Source organism: Pezoporus occidentalis, unplaced genomic scaffold (genome assembly GCF_034315485.1).
Source record: "Pezoporus occidentalis ecotype Australia unplaced genomic scaffold, CSIRO_AGI_Poc_V1 ctg53, whole genome shotgun sequence".
Taxonomy (NCBI): domain Eukaryota; kingdom Metazoa; phylum Chordata; class Aves; order Psittaciformes; family Psittacidae; genus Pezoporus; species Pezoporus occidentalis.
Window position 1 is genome coordinate 1,500,682 of NW_026915866.1, and position 21,945 is coordinate 1,522,626.

The window sequence follows — 21,945 nt, forward strand, 5'->3', positions numbered from 1 at the left end:
CATGGCAGGGGGTTGGAACTGGATGAGCTTTAAGGTCCCTTCAACCCAAACCATTTTGTGTGTCTCTGATTCACTGTACATCTCAATTTATTTTAGCCCACACATGTCAGACAAAATGGATAACAAGAAAGATTAAAAAGGGATAATTGTAATATTCTTCCCGTTCCAGGGAAGGGAAAGAGCAGCTGTAGTCTATCAGTGTTGTACTGTATCATGAAACACTTCTTAAATTTTTACAGAAATCTTTTGCAGATGCACACAAAATGTAAATTTCTTTCTGAGAGAAAAAAAAAAAAAAGTGGTTGGAGTCAAAGGAGATCAAGACAATGAATCTTCTCAACATGTGTGGAGCTACCAGAGCAGCAGTAGCTGGCAGCGTAGGGCCTAGTGCTCGGAAGGCTCAGCAGGGCCAGCAAACATTGCTCCCACTATGGCAGCAGCATCAAGGGGCTCATCACTCACTTCATACCAGTTTGATCAAACCCCTACAGCCAGAACACCAGATCCTTGTTTGCCTGCCAAGAGCCTGATTAAGCAGCTAAAATACAACCACCATCTTCCTCTATGTCCTAAATGGAGCTAAAGGCAAATGCTAAATACTCCACAAGCGAACTCTGTACTGTGCAAAAACTGCTTTTGTTTCTATTTCCATAGCAGTCAATAGAGCATGTTAAAAGACAGAAGCAGCAGCTACAAGGAATTTAGTATCTATCTGCTACTGTAAAGTCAAATTAAAACACAGCCACAGGTGGGTCTGCAAGACAAAAGGCAATGCCTGACCATGAAGCATTTAATGTCAGAATATTTTGCAGACCAGGAGGCTGCTTTAAGTGTGGTGCTGTCGGGGCTGGGAAGTCGGGAATTAAGACTGAGGCTTTGACCCCAACTTGCAAGTTGTATTTAGCTACAGCAGTGCTCCCTATGATGCTGACTGCCAATGCCATCTGTGCACCAGCGGTAGGCAGGGTGAAGTGAGGACAGTTTTGTGCAGATTTTCAGCAGCAACCATCCACGAACCAAGAAATACACTCACAAATTCAAAGCTGACACCAGACACTGTCACGACAATCTATCTCCTCTACTCTACTTGTGGCTGGGAGTCATTTAGGAGATCACTTCTGAGGGTGGAGAGATGATACTTAGTGTCCTGTGTAGCTGAAGTATCCTATATCCGAGGTTGCAGAAGAGGAGAAGAAAGTTGTCTAAAAAGATCCTGGCAATGCTCAAGTTGTGAAGAAGGAATTTCTAGCACTCAGCCTTGGCTGCAGAGTTAAATTTTAACTGTATTAAAAATAGAAGCCTATGATAGGAACCTTAACTAAAAAATTTACAGCTTCAGGCTGCAATTTCACTGCCACCCCTTTCCACTCCACTCAGTGGCACAGTCTCACTGTACTGTCATGTTCTGTCTGCTCTGAGCACCCCCCTACCTACACATTGTCACAGCCACTGACCTCAGCAGCATCTTCCAAGTGATTCATGGCCTTGGGTGTACACTCACCATGTAGAGTGTTTGGGTTTTTTCATGTAAAGAAAAGCAAATTGGGTTTCACTCAACTCAAGCTGTGCAAGGGAGAAGACACAATAGCATGCTCCAGGTCTTTTTGTCATTGTTGCCTGTATCTTCCTTGCAATGCTGTTTACAAATGCTCCAAAGTTCACTGGATGCAGCTTCCCTTAATAGCTATATAAAACCAAGTTACAGCAGAGAGGATGTCAAAATGTATCGAGCCAGATGCTCAGAAACGTACCTGCACAGGGTTGGTTGTTGAGTGCAAGTCATCCTTGTCCCCTCAGAAGCTGTGAACTTCCAGGTAATGTACACACAGAGAAAATTCTGTTGCTAAACAGTTTGAGGAAGGCAGTGAAATAACAGAATCCTAAGTTGCCATGACCTGTAATTTGCCAGTTCTTTTCTGCCCATTGCAATGGCAAATTTAACCTCCAACTAGAAAAGCCCCTGGGCTAAGGGATATGTCCATAATAAGGGATACTTACAGTTGGAGCACAAAGCCACTGAGAGTGCTCCTTCTCCTATGACTGGGCTCCAGCACCCACATCGTGTCAGGCCATACAGCCTGAATTTACCTGCAGTAAAGCCAGCCTACGGAAATGCTCAGGTGCTGCCATGAGCCAACAGAGATGAAAAAGGTGGAGCTTCATGAGTGACCCAAGTGTGTGGTCCCAGAGTGCACTGGGACACAGTGTTCCCTCTAGGACAACCTCAGTCCTGGACCCTTAAGGCCTCCCATAGGGTGTACAGGCACTTCACAATTGTCTGCAGCACTTGCAGCAGCACTGCAGACATGCATGGATGGAGGGACTCCAACTTTTGCAGTTCCAGCCCTTTATCTGTGTGTGAGGTCCAGCACATGAGCCTGCAAATGGCTCACTCTCACTCTGCAAGTGGCTCTCCCCCCCCCCCCCCAAAAAAAAAAGACTGGTGACAGCTGTGCCAGACCCCTGCTCACCCCAGCACGAACACAAACGGCCAATTATTCCATGCCACATCCACTGCCTTGTCATCGCAGCTTTGGGGAAAGGCCTGGAGGTGGGTTCAGTACTTAGAGCTGCAGAAGTTGTACTACCACAAGCTAATCCTAACAGCAGCACTTGTAGGCCAACCGTTTCCCTGTAGGAACACTCCCTCCATGCATGGGCACTTTGTGTAAACACAAAGGAAAAATTCTCCCGACATACAGTTGCGTCAGCCACAGCTTTAATTATCTAAAGCATTTACACCCACTAAACAGGCATAACCGTCAGTGAGTTATGTTTTACCTTCTCACTTGGAAAGCTCGAATGGCCACCTTTTCAGACTGGTCACTAGGTTTTTCAAACTGAAGCGCAAAACCCGATGTTACGACTCAAGTTTTGTGGCAGGCACCGGTCAGATTTTCCAACCCCAAGCTGTGGCTTGACACTGAGAGACATCTCAATAGAAGTGAGTTGTTGGCTCAAGCTGCAGCAAGGGATACTGAGACCCAGAGCCGCTCCCTCTCCTTGGAGGACAAGATGGCATTTCGTCTGAGCTGTAGCCAAACTGACACAGCAGCACTGAGCTGGACACGGTTCAGTTGCCTCAGATTTGACTCATCCACATTATTTTTTGGTCTAAATCCAACCTAGTTATTCTTGAAGTAGGCTACAATAAAATACAGGTGCTGTGGAATTGGCTTCATCAGAAACGTAAGTAAGTTTGCAGGTATTTAGTCCACAATACAAAATGGTATGCGGGCAGTCTGTTGAAGCGCCAGAGAAAGTTAACTTGGTTGAGAAATGCAGCCTTTGCACAAAAGTTCCTTCAGGGCTTTTAGCCCAGAGACTTCAGTCTTAATTTAATCCAGCTGCCACACAAGAGCCATTATAATCAATGAACAAAAAGCAGATTTGCAGAGTCAGCAACAAAGTGCCACTTTAAGTACCTACATATTTGAGAATCCAAGTAATGCTCCTATTCATAAATAAGAGGCTTCCAACTGAGCACATAACAAATGAAGCACAGTGATGCTGGGCCACAACATGTTTAGAAAACCTGGGGGGCTCTAAAAAAATAAAGTACATTTAGTCAGAGCTGGGCTTTCACCTCCAGCAAAATCACTGATACAGCACTGCACTCTGTGAGGCTGCCTGTGGCCGGTTAGCTGGCACCACCCTCCTTTAGCCAAACACCTATTTATACAAGTCTGACAAGGAGCAATTTTTGCCCTCTTTCACACAGTTCTGGCCTGAACCATGACGTAGCAGTGCTGCGCACTAGGACAGCTACCACAGGATATTGCCATACTCATTTGTCAAGTTTCCTGTGAGCTTACTCTTTCTGGTCCCCAATAAATGAGAGCACCACCAGTGTTAAGCTTTTGCTGTGTTTCACACAGAGGCAAGTGCCCCCTGCTCATCTGCCGTGTTTTACCTTTGGTTTGCTCATTACCATACACAGCCCAAGTGTCATGTACCCACTGTTCCTGCTGATAATGCTCAAAAGATGCAAGGAAGAACACACTGTAATTATCTAAATCAGGTCTGGACACAGCAGCAACAGCCAGAGCTAAAAGATGAGAACGAAGAAAATCCCAGTATCCTACTCATAACCACAGCTATGGTTTAAATGATACAAGTATAATAGGAGCCATCATAAAAACTGGAGGCATGACATAACTGTTTCAGTAAATACAACACAGTAAATTGGTTATTAAGGGGAGCTTATCAAGCTGCCCTCAAATGGGCTGTGGCTACAAATTCAAATGATCTGGGGACATAATCTAACTGCACCAAATCGCACAACCCTCATCCTTTTCCTCCCAACCCTGAGGATTTAGAGCCGCTTAGAGGAGCTAAAAACCCTTCCTGAAGCACGAAACCTTCTGCGAGGCCTAAGCAGAGAGCACAAAAGGGTAGTGAATGCGTACGCGCCGTGCTAGATGGTACACTTCTCTTGGTAAATAGAACTTAACCTCTTGAACCAAAATCCTTGGGCTCTGCATGATGCAGTACATTTGTTTGCAAATGTTTGTCTCTGAAGGAGTAAGCAGACCCTTCGGCATTGTGCCCAGGCCAAAGAGCAATTAGAGAGGCGCTGGTGGCAGAAATGCTGCTCAGGCAATCTGTTCCCACTGCAAAGCATAGCCCCTGATGGTATCCAAGATCCACTCCCATCACACTGCGTCTTCTCCCACCTTATTAAAAAGATCAAATCACATCTGAAAGGCAAACACACTCGGTAGGTATGGCACCATGACACCACTGAAGTCATCAGACTTCTTACAAAGTGACAAACCCCAATGAAAGAGGAATTAAGTCATTTATGAACTGGATGCTCTGAAGAATGTACCTGGGTGCACTGGTGGAGGGACAGCCCGTGCCTGCCACTGGGAATTTTCTCATCTCCACGGAAAACAGCTGAGAAGAGAAGCTGTCATATGTTCTTCCAAACCAAGGTCAGAGGTTCCCAGGACAGAAAAGGACATCCAAACCAGGACATCCAAAACTGCAACACCAACAACTTGATCTCATTTGAAGTACCAGAGTTTTCTCCAGGGCACACATGGAAAAGATCAACTGTAAGGAAAATGCCCAGAATACAACCATAAAGAGGCAGTAAACAGGGCCAAGAACACAGCACATGAATTGCAGCTGACTGAACCTGTCCAAAGATCAGCACATGCAAAGGGGAAGCTGTTTTGAATGACAGTTGCCTAGTCATTGCCTAGACGCCTAATTAACAAAACCCATGTGTGTCTATGCGCTGAGACTAACCCAGAAGTTATCCAAACATGGTCAAAGGTAAAAGCGAACAACTACAACTGTTAGAAAACAAAGTGTTGCCTTTCTAGGCAGGTTGAAAAACAAAACAATCCAGAATAGCAGGTTAAGATTGCTGGAAGGATTTGTTGCTGCACCAGAACAGCTTAAAAACACGCTCGAAGGCTACATCACTGGAAATGTGGCATTCGCAGTATGAAACATCGAGCAGGAGATTGGAAATTAACTTTGGTATCACTGAGCCACCACCTGCAGGTTTTGGAATAGATCTGCCAACACCAAGACACCTCACTTCCGACTGATGCTGAGACAACGTGTTGAAGAGGGACTGCTCTAGCCACACACATGCATTTCCACACTCCTGGAAGGAGCAATGTAACACCATGTCCACCATGGAGATCTACTGGCTGATACACAGCTGGGATCATGGAGGCTTATTGGAAGAAGATGTATCATTGGTACGAGATGGGATTACACATTATCTAACTGGAGGGAAGAAGCTTATTAAACAAGCATTTGGCTGAAGAACTTGTGCACACGGAGGTGATTAATCTCAAAAGACCAACGTTTTAAAGCTAAATCACAGGTTCCTGAAGACAGGAAGATGCAATTCCTGACAACATTTATTTTTGCTGGGTGCTGGATGTTATGGGTAGACTTAGCTGCAGGTCTGATCCTGCTCAGGAACCAAGTACATGAAGTTACACTTATGATCACCTTTTTTCCAGCCCAGAGCCAGGGTCACTGCACTCACCCACCTCTTCCTTGTGGGGAGCTGACAGACAGATCTCCCATTCACAAGGGGACACAGCACATAAACACAGTTCTGACCTTTCAGCAAGAAGCCTTACACACAGCTCCAGATTTCAAAGGCTGAATTTATCCTACTGGATGTAGAGCATAAGCTCTACTGCAGCTTATGAGGTAAATCCTCCACTTCCCTCAAATTTACAGATGCTTTTTTGAGCAGTCCACATTTTAAGATCCCCATGTAGCTTAACAGACCTGCTGAGATGAAACTGCCATGACTTTGTGCATTTGTTGAAAGCACCAGTTAAAATTAACAGTCTCAAACGAAATCCCTTCTGCCCAGCAAATAAAGATTCTTATTTTAGAATAAAAACAAGGGAAGGGAGTGTTCACACTGTAACCTTCCTGCTTTGAGCTTGGCGCTGCAGAACTCTCTCTTAACAAAAAAGAAAATCAAAATTCTTTTTCATTCCTTTTAAAAAAGTCCTTCAGAAAAAGGATTGGATTCCATCTGCAATTTAGCACTTGTTTCTGAACCTCTAAAAGTCACATTTACTTGGTGCTTTGTCTATTGCTCCTACCTGAATAGGCAAGGAGCAGAGCAAGCACTGACCCCACATCCACAAAGCTAAAACACTTTCCACACACAACGTTGTGAGTCCAGCACAAAAGATGATGCTACTGCTAATAGTGGGAGCAGGAATGGGGGAGCAAGGAAAGAACCCACTATGGCCTAGGACAAGTTTTAAGGAAAAAAACAAAACCAAACCTTAATTTGTCCTTTAGCCTTTTACAGCAACAATGCAGGGGAAAAAAGAAACAGCGCTCTCAAACCTTGACATCTAAGATGTGATAAAACCCCAGAGCCTTGGCGTCAGCTTCCAAGGAAGTTTGTGAGGTGAAACAGGCTATGTGGAGGCCAGTAGGTGATTTACAGGATGCTGATGCAATGGTGCCTAAACAAGTTAGAAGTGAAAGCAAAGCAGAGAGTCAACTAGGAAGCAATATTACCGCCGGCCATGGTGGAAGGAAGACTGTACAGCAACCAAGTGAAGATGGACTCGGGGAAGATCTGGAGGATTTTGTTAGAGGTACACTTTGGGATTAATTTTTTTCCTTGGAATAGCCTACAGCAGTCTGACACAATGAATGCATCTCACAGCCTGGAGATTCAAGGTAGAACTTTGCAGAAGCATCTAAAGGATTTAGGAGCTTAAATTGTACTGCAGATCCCACAGGAATTTAACTGTAATTAATTAGACTCTGCTGGAGCGCATTTGTTTTTTAAGTGTTCTTTTCCCTTGCAACCTCTGAGAAAGCATGTTTCAGAATTCAGGATGTGATTAAGTGGAGGATCCCACATTACAGGGTAATTACAGTGAGGAGGAGAACTAAGATATGCCAGTGTTATTTCTGTTTCTTCAGATTTCCTGGAGACACTGTGAGTTTCTTTCCTGGACTAAGGGGTTTAAGGCTTTCTTGAACTAAGTTCCTCTTTACGTAGCCAACTACAGCACACTGGAAGCACAATTATGCTACTAAGCTAAGACAAAATGCCATGGTGATACACCAATTCATCATGTTTAGGTTCTTCTAATGAAGCCCATTACTCAGAAGAGAATTTTCTCAAGCAGTTAGTCACCAGCAGAGAGCGTTCCCTGTTACTCCTTTCTTTTCTACAGCTGGTGAATGGTCTGGTCCTCCCCTCACCATCACAAAAGTGCAATATTAGGAAAAGTCAACACCTAAATTAAAAGTAAACAAACAGTATTTAACTTTCCCTTAACTAAAACCATAACAATAAAACAGAACAGCTTTCAGAAGCAAGCCAACCTTTTTCATTAAAAAAAGACAAAAACCAGCCTGCTGTCCTTCTAATACTACTGAAAGATATTGAATACCTTTCTTTAGCTTATTAAAATAAGCATAAAACCAAACTACATACTAATTACAGCTTGCATAGAAATATTTTGTTTTGTACTTTGTGCAAATCTTACTAAATAAGGCATGCTGGAGAGTTTAGGTAGCAATGCAGTAGTTATCAAAGAATGCTGAGAAACTGCAAGGAGAATTCCAGGCAGTCTGCAATCCACATCCACTTACACAGTTCATTTGACTTCAAAGACCAACAGCTGATAGCTGCAGATCTGTCTGTAACATAAGGCAATATGGTATGTGTAGGGTCCAGCACCTGCTTTCAGCTAGTCATGGGTTTAACACACATAAGATCACTTGAATTCAACAAACCAGAGCCTCTAGTTAAAAAGGGCTTTAGATGTGGATTGGTAAGAAGCCCATTTCAGGGGAAAAGGAAAGAAAGGGAAGAACAGGCAAACACTTGAAGCAGCACAACCCTTCGCATAAAGGGGTTTTGTGCAGATTTTGCATATGTGTTTTTCCAAACTTCTTCGATCTAATTATCCAGAAGAGAATTTCTGGAACAGAAAAAGCTAAAATGTTTGCCTCTTGTAGCCAACCAACAAGTGTCCATCGCAGAGATTCAACAGGATTCAGTTACTCCAAAGAAGGTGGTTGGGTAAAGAGGAGGAGATAAAGTAGGGACCTGCAGTAGGAGCAGTATCAGAAATCTCTGAAATAAGTTACATAGCACAGAGGGAAATTATAAGGCCTAATATAAAAAAACATGGAATAACATTATGTCTCCTCCTTCCCCCTCCAAATCAAGTATTTTCAGGAATTACTGAAGTACAACCTTCTTTTGTAAGCAGCTTTGCATTAAAAATTTGTTTGAACTCCAAAAGCTTTTTTAAAAAACACATTTTAAAACCCCACTAATAATAATCCTCAAAGTCCCCCAGTATTTTGTAACATAAAATGGAATGTTCCTGGGCAAGAGCTGCCAGCTCCTTCAGGAACTCTGGGAAGAGGGCAGCTGCAAGTACGGCATTCCTCACGTGTGCAGGAAGGCTGGGATGAGCCAGGCCTTTCTTTCTTTTCTGTACCAGGAAAGGCTGGAGTACCGCTGGGTAAGCTTCAGAGAAGTTCTTTCCTTTGCCTGCGTTGCTGCTGTGCTGGATATTACCTAAAGCCAGGAAAAAGAGGAAGAGAGCAAGAGGACAGGAAAAAAAAGGAAAACAAAAAGATTCAGTATATTAAGCATACCTGGTATTTGCAGTGTCCAAACCCAGTTTAAGAGGGTTATGTTCAGAGGTGTAGTTTGCTGTACCCAGACCATGCAGGGAGATACTCCATTAATCCAACATTTTAAAGCTCTACATGGCCTGATTCTATTGCATTTTTATTAGCTCTCTTTCCCTAGGTTATACATTATTCAGTTCCAGCTCTGATGACAGAAATATGTGGGCAGGAGTCAAGGGAAAGAGTAATATGGATTTACCTTATGAAATAGTAGATAATATCTACCCATCTAGACCCAGCATGTTTGTCTCAGTTTAAATGATACTATGCTCTAGCCCTCCCCCAGATCAAAATACAGCTTGGGCTTTACTTCTCTCTTTCTTTCTCTATCCTCTCCCCATGAATCATCGTGCAAATGGATTTGAGGCTGAGTTACCACATCACCGTGAGAGTTCGAAGCAAGTTGAAACCAAGGGAAAAAACGTTTGGAAAGTTGAGTTTTCCACAGCTGTGTTCCCCACTAACTGCACTTACCTTTAACTCCCTGTAAAGCAGCTAAACAGTAAGAAAAGGGCAAGCGAAAAACCACTGTGTGCTTTGCTATCTGATCTCTGCTGCCAGAGTTCAGAGGATCAGGGCTTAAGCATCAGAATGCATGGAATTACAGTAACAGCAGCACTTAAATTTCAATCAATTGCTCCTTGCTTCAACTTGAAGTAGAACAGAGCTTTAATTAGACGATAATTAATTTAGAGAAACTAAAAAGGTGACACAATGTAACACTGATGGAAATAAATACTGTACAAATTAAAATTAACTTGCAGAACTCGCTGCCACAAGGTATCATTGAGGCCAGAAGCAGAGAGAGACAAAATCCTGTCTAACTTACAAGTAGATGTTCTCATGAGCTGTGTAAGTAAATCATCAAAAAACATAAGGGACTGTCAGATTAACTCGCAGCAGATAAGGCAACACTACACTGCTGCCTTAAGAACAGGTTGCCTCTGAAGTGCAAGAAGTTTGTGTTAAAACAACAGGTTACAGCATCCATTTTCTGAAACCTCTCCAAGCAGCCAGCGTGAGGACCAAGGACCAGTAGAGGAATGCCTCACCGAATGCAGCAGAGCAATCCCTCTGTTCAACACCTCTGCACTTTTGTCCTGTAGCTCTCCTGAAGCACTGTGGGATTACCGTACATTTCCAAATACTCAAAAGAAATGTTCATCCTAATCACCTAACAGAGTTGTACTTTTCTGGAGTTTCAAAAACCTTTCCGACTCCAGACTTATCAATCATTCATATTGTTATTCTACAAATGCCTACTACAGACACAGCACAGGAATTTCAGTGCTGTGGAAAAGTCTGGCTGTGGGAGGAAAACAACTTAAATTATGAATTACAATGAAAAGACAAAGTTTTGAGCTTCCCTTGAAGATTGTTTTTTTTTAGATTTTCTAACATCAAAATGTTTCATAATTAATATCTTAAGCTTTTTAAAACAGATTAGCCAATGTAACTAGAATGCGAGGATACTGTCCAAGATTACTTGTTTTTAAACTCTTCCCTTCAAAAAGCATCCAAATTGATACTTTTTTTCTAAAAATCATTTTGATTTACATTTATCTGCTTGGGGGGAAGGGGGAGGGAGGGTGTGTGAAGGTGGTGGTGAGGGGAAGAAACACAGAAAGCTGTTCTAGACACCAGGGATTTCTCTTTGACCACGATTGTCCATTTCTTTCTAGAGTGAGGGTACAAACCGAATCATACAGTTGAGAAACTGAGTACTTTGGAGATAGTGTCACCTACACACATGAAAGAGGGGCAGCATTTCATATGGGATCTATATCACCTCTAGGCAGCTCTACCTACCTAACCAGAACCCAAACTACTGTGTAAGGAAAGCACATACTACTGCGAGCAGAAAATAATTATCCTTTTCTGCTCAAACGCCTTCAGAGACCATCACTGTCAAGAGAAAGGAAATGCTCTAGAATATTTGTGGCTTACATTTGTGTCCCCCAGTAAATCTGGCTTCCATTTTTCAGATGTGAATTCTGCAGGAGGCCAGTTATGCTCAGACCTGTGCTTAAAACTTTGGGGTTACTCATCACTTCCATTTGGGGGGTTAGGGGGGAATAACCCAAAGGACAGCCAGTTTGCATGGTGCTCAAAGGTGGCATTCAAGCTAATGTGAATAATTCTACAGGAATTCCTCGTGGGTTTTTTTTTTTTTTCATTTAGCATTATTGCAACTGGTCCTACCTTGAACTTCTTAATAAATATAATGAACTACAGTGGGTTGATGGACGACTGAGCCAACTTGCCCCTAGGGTTACAGTTTAATGACTCACATCACCAGTCTTGTGGGGAACCAAGTCTGCAGTTATCCAGACATTTATTTATTCTCCATCTCTTTGCAGGAGTTGTCACATCACAGAAGAAAATGTACCAAGAGGATGACTAAGCAGTCTTATTTTTAATTCCTAAATAATGTCCAGCATGAGTCAACCTGGCAAATTCTGAAGTCCATGGAAGAAAACTGATGTAAAATAGGAAGTATAAATAAATGCTATTGGGAATGCATTATATAAAACTTCTTATTGCCAGCACCTGAAAAAAAGGGACTCTAAGTGTTGCCTCCTAATCTCATCCCCACGTGCTACCTACAGTACCATCTAACTGTAAGGCTTTCTAATCTATGGCACGAGAATGTAGAGCCTAAAATGCTACTGGTGTTTGCAATGAACAGCTCCTTTATGGCGTGCACCTTCCACAGTCTAATTCTTTGAAAAACAGCCTTAGCAAGATCATAATTTTACAGACTAGATGTACTGCAAGTCTTAGAAACACAGACCCTGCTGACTACGTATATTATTCTTCAGAACCTTGAAAATGAAAACGCAACTAAAATGGCACAATAAAAGTTCTGCTTCCCACACCTTTGGAAACCCAAGAAAAGTATCAACATCTTCACAGAGTGATTATTAATGGCAGAGGGTGATTATTAATGACTCCTAATGATGAGAAAGCACATATCCATAGCACAGCAGCCTCTCTTGAACCCTGTGGCTGAGTCAGCTCTTAATCACTGCAGTCACTGCTCTCACCAAATTTTATGCATTCTCATCATGCAGGAAGTTGGCTTTTAAGGGAAACCTGCGCCCAACACTGTCTGCTCAACAGCAAGCTGAGAACAAGCACGTCCTCATGGCTGGGCCCCAACTCTATTAGTTGCCTGGCTGCATCTGGAAAGTTCTTAGTTAGAACTTAAGATTCTTCATTTTGCTTACTTTGACTACCTTCCCCCATGGCAGTGTAAATACCGGTAACACTCTAGACAGGTGTAGTGCGCACTTTGCTTGAGAAACAGCAGGTCTTACAGAAGTCCCCTGGAAAACTTGTTGGAATGATATCTATTTAATTCCACACTGCTCTCAAAGTGTCCTGGCTTTCACACCCACCCACCCTCCACACACCCCTTCTTTTGTTGTTGTTGTTTGCTTTGGGTTTCATTCAAAAAAGTATATTAGAAGTTTTCTGGCTAATATTAATATTTATCTCCTTCAGTAGTAGCCCACACCATGACACAAAGCCTTATTCAGTTGTTGCAGAAATCAATTCATCCTGGACTTCTGTCCTCTCAAACATTTGTCAAAAAAGAACCAATGACTAACTGAAGGTCAGGCTAAAAATAAAACGAAATCATACACATATGCCACCTCACCTCATGCCTTGAAAGCAAGCTTGTTTATGGCCAAAAACTGACAGCAAGCCAAGAGCTGATTTTGTTACTCTTTTAAAAAGATATTTTCTGTTCAGCAGACAGCAAATAAAAGCTTCTAAAGAGCAAAGAATATCCAAATAGATCCATATACTGTAGCCTACTGGGCATCATCAGTTTAAAATCAGAAGGATGCATCTGGCTGATGATATTCACACCACACCACACCTACATTTAATCATTCTGCAGAAAAGGAGAGAGGTAAATGGTGAGTCATTCCACCCAGCACCCCTCTGAGTGTGGTTAACATTTACCTTTGGTTAGCAATTCTTCCGCAGCATCAGACATGTCCACACGAAAAAGCAAGTACTGCTGGGCCTCCAGGAGAAGACCTGGGAAGTCTTTTTCAACAGAAGCAAAATGTTCAATTTTATTTTTCACAGATGCCAGCACCTGCCGAAACAACGATAACAATTACTGCTTCCTGCCTCACTCCCAGTGCAGCCACAGACTGAACACTCAGGCTTTCTCCAGCTGCCTTAAAATAGAGTTGTGAAAAAACTTATGGTCATGCAGAATTTTCAGTTCCTTTCCAGTTTCATTACAAATGTAATTAAAGCATGGAAATGAGATGAGAGGCTCTCAGACAGGTGGAAAAGCAACAGGTGGAACTGGAAAGAGCTAACCTAAGGTTTAATGAGACACCAAAAATATCGTTTCAATAGGTACGGCTAACAGTTGTGGTCAAATACCTGATAAAGTGACCGCACACTAGGCTGGAACACCATGTTGGTGTTGAGCAGAAAGGAGCGAAGAAGAGGCTGTGGATAACTTGCCAGCTGAGTAATAATCCCAATAAGCAGTAAATTGACATGCAAGGAATTCTCCAGCATGTTCTCCAGCTTTGACAACACTACACTGATGAACGGTCCTGCAAGAGAAGAACAAGAAGGAATCAATGCTTTTGTTTCCACAGAAGAAAAATTCTAAGATCCAGGAAACAGGCATTTGAAAGGAATTTTGATCATCATAACCAACAAAATTAGACCTCCCACACACTAATTAAAGCCAGTAGGGAGAAAAAACAAACTGTATCTGAACAGACAAAATAGACTTAACAGAGGTGTTAAAAGCTTTGTGATTAGAAGCACTTTTGCTAGCTAGCCAATCAGTTCACATTAATGGCACATTTAACATGCAGAACTATTCTCTTTACATGTGCCAGTAAGGATTTAGCCTAGTACCTTACGGTCTACTGTTCTGTTCCCCCTGAATTTAACTGGAATGGTATCACTAGTTTCAATGAAACAGAATCTGCCCTTGTTACCCTTGTTGTGCCTTACTTCTATTACTGGGCAAAGGAAATTATAGCTAGCTTTCTTATAAAAACCCTGTGGTGTTCTAAAGGAAATATAAACATTCTACTCAAAACATAAAAATCAAGACCTGTGATAGTTCACATCACAAGAAATGGCATCTTCAGCACTGCAAAGAGTCACACAAAGCAGGGAAGACATTAAAATAGATTTATAAACAAAATTATTGGTAGACATAGGCTTAATCATATAAATGTCATCAGTAAATAATAGCTTTAGTTTGTGTATTCCTGCTGCAGGATAACTGCTGAAGTACAAGAGCATTTACCATGGAAGTACATAAACCCCTAGTGCTCAAGCTTAAGAAATATTTGCAAGGCTGAGCATGACTTTAACCAAATACTACACATCATTAGACAATACAGCTGGTGAGATGCTTGAGGCAGTCTGTACAAATGACCTAAACACAAGTAAAGCCTTAGAAACATCCCTTGTCCCTCACCCAGTCCCACCACTCTATTCTGGCTGTGTAAAAGCTAGGGAAACCATGCAGAAGAATCCCTAAGTGATGTTGATACAGGACTGATAGCTTTGAATACACCACCCTTGTCCCTGGCACAAAATGCATGTCACAGGCATTTCTAGGGTCAAGCAGGTGGCTATAATCCGACCCCATCCCACCACCCCTCAGCTAACAAATGGCTGTTTGTAGCCCAGTTACATGTAATTTAGCCCAGCTTAATGTGCACACTGTGAACTATGGCAGAGGCTAAAGAAATTCTAGGCAAACACAACAGTAAGGAGCAAATCAGAAGCACATACATTGCTACTTCATCTAACATAGCTTCACTAAAGGCTGAAGTCTATCATGCTTTATAGCAAGCATGAGTACAAAGCAAGCACTCCCTCGAGATTCATATATCATGATGACACACAGCTCCGCTCACAAAAGGAAAGGAAGGAGGGCCGGTGCTGACAAGACTTTATGTGGCTGCTACCTTTCAACCACCACGCTGGCCATCAGAGTGAAGGTTAACATCACATCCTACAGGAATCCCACCTGCCTGGATACCCAGTGGAGAAACTCCAAGACATTTTGTCGAGGTAGAGTTTCTCCTGTCCCTACATAACCTACTACTTCCCCTCTCATGTTCATGGTGACATTTCCACAAAGCTCCTGAGGACCACAGTGCAGTGGGAACACTACTGTATCAAAAGAGATGGCAGGGGAAGGAGCTGAGAGATATCACTGTTTCTCTCCTCTACATCAGACTTGGAAGCTAAGCAGGTAAAGCTGGCTTCAGCTTTGTACTGTGTAACAAGTGCAGTATGCCACTGCAACAGAGGATACCAATACATCCAAAAATTTCTCAGTGGTAGAGTGACTTTTTCCCCCCATGAAAAGACTGGGACAAGACTTAGAGCTTGCAAGCCTTGAAAGAAACAGGGTAAACTGATGAGAAGTCAAAAAAATAATTCTTTTCCTGACTGTGCATCTTTTATGTGGCCATGAAGTCAAGCTCTCCTGTTCCTGAACACCACATTCTTCCTTGCTCAGGGGAAAATTGCACACAGGCATAGGACATTTTCTTCACAGATCCACAGACCTGAAAAGAGCATCTCTGCACACTTATTGGGAGCCTCTGTCTGATATCTGATTCTGCAGAGAAGCCCCACAATCCCATGACAGCATCCCAAAACAGTGAAAGCAACCAAAAATCCTCATCACACATATGCAAATATAGCATTCCAAATTAAATATATTATTGTATTTGAAAGACACTGCAATCTCAACATTTCTGAGGTATTGTTACGAGCACCTCCTTACTTACAATCACTAAGATCTTCTTTAAAGCAAGGTAAAGAACATAAGAGTAAAACATGTGGATGGAGAGCAAACAGCAAGGCTTTTCATGTTTGTTTTTACTGTTTTGTTCTGCTTGGTTGTGGGGTCTTGTGGGTTTGGGGAGGGCGAGTTTTTCTGTGTGGTTTTGGTGTGGGTTTTTTTGAAAGGAACAAACAGAGGCAGGGATCAGATGAAGAACAAGAGTCAGGAACAACATTTTTGAGCTGCACTTGACAGCAGATAATGGGAAACAGAAAGGTTTGAATGTGATTAGCTTCTGGTACTACAGGAAATTGTCACTACAGCAAAAATAGCAAATTGATTGAAAAACAGCCTGAATTTTCAATTAAGAAACAGTGCTAGACATGCTGGCCACAGCTGACCAGAAAGGGCTTCATTTCAAAGGACACAAATGCTTTTTCTCCCTCCTTTCAAATGAACAAGAAGCCATCTTATAGAGGTTTTATTTTAGATGAGGAAACCTAGATACATTATCATTTCTTATTATTTGTATGACTGTGGTATCTAGGAAACCCAATTAAAGACCAGAAGACCCTTGCGCAAGGAGATATACAGATCACAAGCCCACTCTAACCTTCGGCAGCACTGTCATTCCTGAATGGCTTGGACAGTCTGCGGAGACCAAGCTTAAAATGCTGCCTGGCACAAGGCAGAAAAACATCCCAACAGCGAGGGCTGACCTGACACTGGAGGAACAGGGCGCCAGGAGAGAGCATGGAGACAGGCACGTACAGACCTGGCACAAGTGCTGCCACCTCGTGCTAAAATGGGAAATAGCAGAGGAGAAAGGCAACGTGATGCATCAAAGATGACAGCCACCAGGAGGAGGGATTATTTACCTGACCTCTGTACACTAGAACAGTAACTCTAATTCCATTTCAACTGCAAAAGCTTCCTCTAGCGTGATGGGGTGCTCACATACGAACAGCGTAGCCCCTGCTCAAGATTTTAAACAATTACCAAAAAAAAAAAGAAAAGCAACCCAGAAGACCCCTGAGCACCACCACTTGCTGTCACCACACTCCTTGCTCTGCTCTACTTTCATGTTGGACCTCTCACTCTTCCTGGGCCAGTCTTAGTTATTTGGGCTATACTCTCTATAGTGCCAAGTCTGTTCCTTGCTCTGTGCTTGTGCTGTGTGCTACACAGTGGGACACCTTTAATCAACATGCCTTCCTGTATTTGTTACGTATGTCATTAACAGGACATTCCACCTGTAAATGGAGCACTCTGGCTCCTTGCAGCGTGCTTAGGAGAAACATCCTCCTTTGGTCCAAAGGGAGATGACACACTCTCCGCAGAAGGGGTGTCTGCTGAGAAATTCTCAAAGTCCTCCTCCTCTTCTGCAGGAGAGACAGGGTCAGGAGTATCCAACTGTTGCTCCTCCAAGCTTGCACTGTTTGGATCCAGTTCCTTAATAATTTTGTCATACTGTGCAATGAAATCCTCACCATCTGTGCTCAGCAGTCTTACACTTAAGTTACGATCTGCCTCCTGAGGAGAAAGCTTCAACTCTATGTCTGGCTGTGGATCAATCTCCATCATATTCTGGTTTATTTGTTCTTTCATTACACCTTGAGTCAAGCTTGAATTTCTCTTACTGTGCTCATCCAAGTCGATTTCCAGTTGGCTCTTTGCAAGAGGCCCATTGACTACAGTCTGGCTTTGGACCTTGTGTTCTCTGGCTGTATTTAAAGTTTTCTCCTTGGAGCTGTCATCCTCTTGAGTATCCTTCTGGGCACATAACCTGTAAACCATAATATCATCCTGAAAGTCTGATTCCTCTATGTAAGATCCTTTGATGAGCATGATGGCACTTTTTTTCATTTCTTGGATGTATTTTGGTGGCTCTGCAAGTGGCTGCATCTCTGCGTTTCCCAGATCATCATACGGTTGTGGTGAGCTCACATCAGAACCAGGAGAAATCCCTGTGTCATAGCTATCATCCCATTCTAGCTCCAACTGCATCTTTTCACTAAAAGGAGTTGTTTGAGAGGAGCTACACATGCTAGGTGTCCTTTGCTGGAGCCGAAACATGGGGTGTTCCACATCTGTATTGTTCTCCTCAGCAAGCGTTTGGATAAAGGTGTCTGGATCAGGGTTTACTCCATCATACAAGGCAGACCAAACTTTACAATCTTTCAGGCATTGAAGGATGGCTTCTTGAGCTTCACCCAGGTACTGCAAGTAGCTGAGGTCCACAGCTCTTCCGTATTCTACAATGCAGGTAGATTCAGAAAAGCGTCTACCAGAGTCTGAAAGTAAAGAAGATTATTCATACCATGAGTAATATATCAAAAGTTCTTAGCAAGGCACTCACTAAAACATGGCAGATGGAGTCTTTAGACCCAACCATCCAATAAAGCAGGAAGATCAAAGCATAAAGATTGAGAGGTTTGCTCATAAACATACATGACTCATTCCTATTGCCAAGGCAGAGCCGTAACTCTGAGATTTCTGAGAGACCAGCCCACATTCAGCCTTTGAAACAACACTGACACACTGAAGCAGCAAGAGTTGCTGTCATGTGTCTGTACATTATTTCCACAAATGCATATTCAAGTTTGATATCTGTTCAAAACAGGTTTCAATAAACCTGGACACATGGCAGGAATTCAAGCAGCTTTCCTGTCCAGGCTTGCCCTGCTTTTTGTTGTCCACATTTCCTTTCGCTCCCATGAGCTGCTTGCTACCAAATCAAACTCAGTTCATGATCTGGCCTTCCCCTGAGCACCAATTACCTTTAGTTTGTGCTGCTTTTGTCCATAGAATATAATCTTTTCCTTGGCTTTCAACTGTTAAGGTGATCCCAGTGGAGCAACACACTGGCGTCAGGGCCAGCAGTTTTGCAGCAGACACAGAGTAACAGTCTCTCTCTTTCACAGCGCAACGCTGGCTCAACATCATGTGGTTACATGGGATCAGATACCTGAAACAACAGTGTCTAGCATTACCACATCATCCTCTCACATTAGAGAAAGCAACAACGTACAAAATACCATTCCCACCCTCCTGCCCTCAACAAATCAAAAGAAACAGTAATAATGAACTTGACAGTGATACCCTCTCAAGTGCATAAAATCCTGACTTTCTATATTGCAAAGCTATGGTTTGATGGGGAACTGTCAAGATGAGTAGACACAGGAGATTAGTTGCGTCAGAACAGGGAAGTGAACAATCCTTTGCAGGTCAGACCAAACTTGCTGTAAGAAGGGATGGAGGAAGTGTGGGATGGGCAGATGTCAAAGGCCAGCACAGTGGTTTGGTCCCTATTATCACAGAATCATAGAATAGTTAGGGTTGGAAAGGACCTTAAGATCATCTAGTTCTAACCCCCCTGCCATGGGCAGGGACACCTTACGCTAAATCATATCACCCAAGGCTTCGTCCAACCTGGTCTTGAACACTGCTAGGGATGGAGCATTCACAACCTCCCTGGGCAACCCATTCCAGTGCCTCACCACCTTAACAGGAAATAATTTCCTCCTTATATCCAATCTAAACTGCATGAGTTCTGTCTCAGAATCCTCAATTTATTTGTTTTCCTGGGAAATTCAGAGAGAAGCTGTTCATGTTTGCCAGGCAAGCAGCCAGCAAAAAGGAAGGAAGGGTCATCAAGGTGTTTTACTGCAGTAGATGAAGACTGAGCTCTGAGGCAGGGGAGCTATGGGATGTACAAGGAACAGAGGAAGCACAGCCTTGTGTTGAACATCTTCAGAGCACTTTTGTTCAACTTTTTAAGAGCACTTTATTAAGAGCCTTAGTGTTAACTGAACTGATGTTTTGCCATTTCAAATGAAAACAAATTCTAAAGGATTCCCTAAATAAATGAATAAGAAGATTAAATACAGCACTCTACTGCTGCTAGAGTGGCAATGTGAGTTCACTGAGGTCCTGTCAGCATTACCAGGCACATGAGCCAGAGCTATAAAGTATTTCACCTTAATGCCAGTGCATGGAGCGACAGAGTATCTGAAACATTCATGTGATCTACAGTGCTAAATTCAGTTAAACCAGTATTTCCAAATAACCAAAATGGTAAGTATTTTGAAGCAACGCATAGAACCATCAGTTAAAAGCAAAAATGATCAATGCATTTAGTACATTACTTCAGGCTCTTGAACTGCTGTAGGTAGATTGTTATGTATTCTCAGTGAGCGAGGGCTCATAGAGGTGGAAAACAATAGGAAAGAAGGCAGGAGCTGCAAACAAGTATATAGCTCTGTATCACAGTGTATAATACACTAGAGAAAACATGCAGGAGAGAAGAATTATACATTAAGAAGCAGGGAATGAGCAGTTTGGAGGTGATAAATATATTCCTAGGTTCTCTTCTCTCACTTCTACAGAAATAAGTCAAGAGAAAAATCTGCTCTGAAGATCACAGGACATAGATCACACTTCTTCAGGTCTGGTAGACTTTTGTCAGGATCATAAATATCCTTATCTCTGTAGTGTCTTGGATTTCTGCTCTCTTGGAGAAACTCTCATCCAGCTCTGCAACCATAGGTAGGAGATTGTGTGTCCCAGAACTGGGATGAAGAGTGGAAAAAGGAGTTTGAGCTTTACCTTAAAACTAGCTGTAACATCACATCTTCACAATGCAAGCCTATGAGAGTTCTGAACAATGCCAAGGAGACCACACAGAGCTGAAAAAAAACCATAGATGTTGTCAGTTTTTGATCTGGAAATTGTACCTTTCAAATCTTCCCTGCATACTACATTATAAAATGTCTCTGCCCAAGCATCATGCTTTATAAGACACTGTTAGTATCATATTTCATTTTGTAAGCACTCCATGGGATTCTTTTTAAAGTTGTCTAGAGCTATACACGTAACATGGTACATTTTAACAAAATACAATCCAGAATTTTCCTTCAAATAAGCTATTAAAAAAGCAGCAATTTACCAGTCTTCAATGTTACTCAAATTCATTAAATTACTTTTAGCATGAACTGAACCCTGTAGTTTCCAAGATAGCTTGTTAGATTTTACCTCTGATGTAGAATTTGAACCAACTACATTCCTTTTCTGAAAGAAAAGTTATAAACCATTTCCAGTTTCTGTTGCTTTAACTATAAGGAATGATTAGTGTTCTGCACATTAAGAACCTGAATGCTTCTATAAATACAGCTTAATGTACTGACACAGACCAGGACTAAATAAGTAATTCTTGTCAGAATATACTCCATATGGAGCGTTCACAATCTCTTCTTTACAGCTCACTTGAACAGCTGGGAACTATGGTAAGGCATGAAGATTCTTTCTGAGACCAGGGGAAAGGAAAGAAAAATGGGATTCCTCATTGGAATAGCATGCTTGCCTTTCTGGCAAAGGTCTGATCAAATATACCTTAAACTAAGTATCGCAGGAGTCACACTCAGCAGAGACAAAAATCAAACCTAGTCTGTGACAGGCACCCCACTTTCACTGGCTTTAGGACAGACTGAAAACATGGATTTCTACAGGCTTTGCTGGTCACTAATTAGGAATACACCACCTTCAGAGCTATCACATACTACACTTCTACCTGCCAGGGGCTTGCTAGGCTGCAGTTGTACCCAAATTGGTAGAAGCATGAGCTGTAAGCTTTTGCTGGTTTTCACAGGCCACTGTGCCATTACCCCGCTGCTTCTCAGTGCATATTTTCTCGGGCACATTCTCCTGTGCTGCTTGCTCATGGAAACAGTATCTCACAGCTGGCTCAGACACCAGGACCAGGCTGACGCTCATGAGAGTTATTTAGTGTAAGTTGACCCTTTCCTAAAGTTTCAAGTTAGTGTTTAAATCTTGCCTCTCCCTAAATTAATTACGTAAATGAAAATAATTAATATAGGAAATTATTTGCACTTTTCAGTAACTAAAGAAAGAGATACAGCAAAATAAGCAAAAAGCTACAGATATTTGTCCACCTCATATTTTCAGTCACT

The 21,945-nt window shown here is 42.4% G+C and overlaps 1 protein-coding gene and 1 long non-coding RNA gene across 2 annotated transcripts in view; one reads left to right on the forward strand and one right to left on the reverse strand.

Moving 5' to 3' along the window:
• Nucleotides 1-8,409: 8,409 nt before the first annotated feature.
• Nucleotides 8,410-21,945, reverse strand: part of FHIP1A (FHF complex subunit HOOK interacting protein 1A) — a 78,196-nt gene continuing 64,660 nt past the window's right edge. The window contains exons 8-13 of the mRNA XM_062637517.1: nucleotides 20,585-20,664; nucleotides 18,757-18,944; nucleotides 17,230-18,270; nucleotides 13,585-13,763; nucleotides 13,147-13,285; nucleotides 8,410-9,055 (exon numbers count right to left, since the gene is read on the reverse strand). Of these exons, the coding sequence (XP_062493501.1) occupies nucleotides 8,805-9,055; nucleotides 13,147-13,285; nucleotides 13,585-13,763; nucleotides 17,230-18,270; nucleotides 18,757-18,944; nucleotides 20,585-20,664 (1,878 nt within the window). The 3' untranslated portion in view covers nucleotides 8,410-8,804. The remainder of the gene's footprint in view (nucleotides 9,056-13,146; nucleotides 13,286-13,584; nucleotides 13,764-17,229; nucleotides 18,271-18,756; nucleotides 18,945-20,584; nucleotides 20,665-21,945) is intronic.
• Nucleotides 10,798-11,882, forward strand: LOC134173488 (uncharacterized). The gene is made up of 2 exons (XR_009968278.1): nucleotides 10,798-11,193; nucleotides 11,532-11,882. It is a non-coding gene; the product is annotated as an uncharacterized LOC134173488 (long non-coding RNA).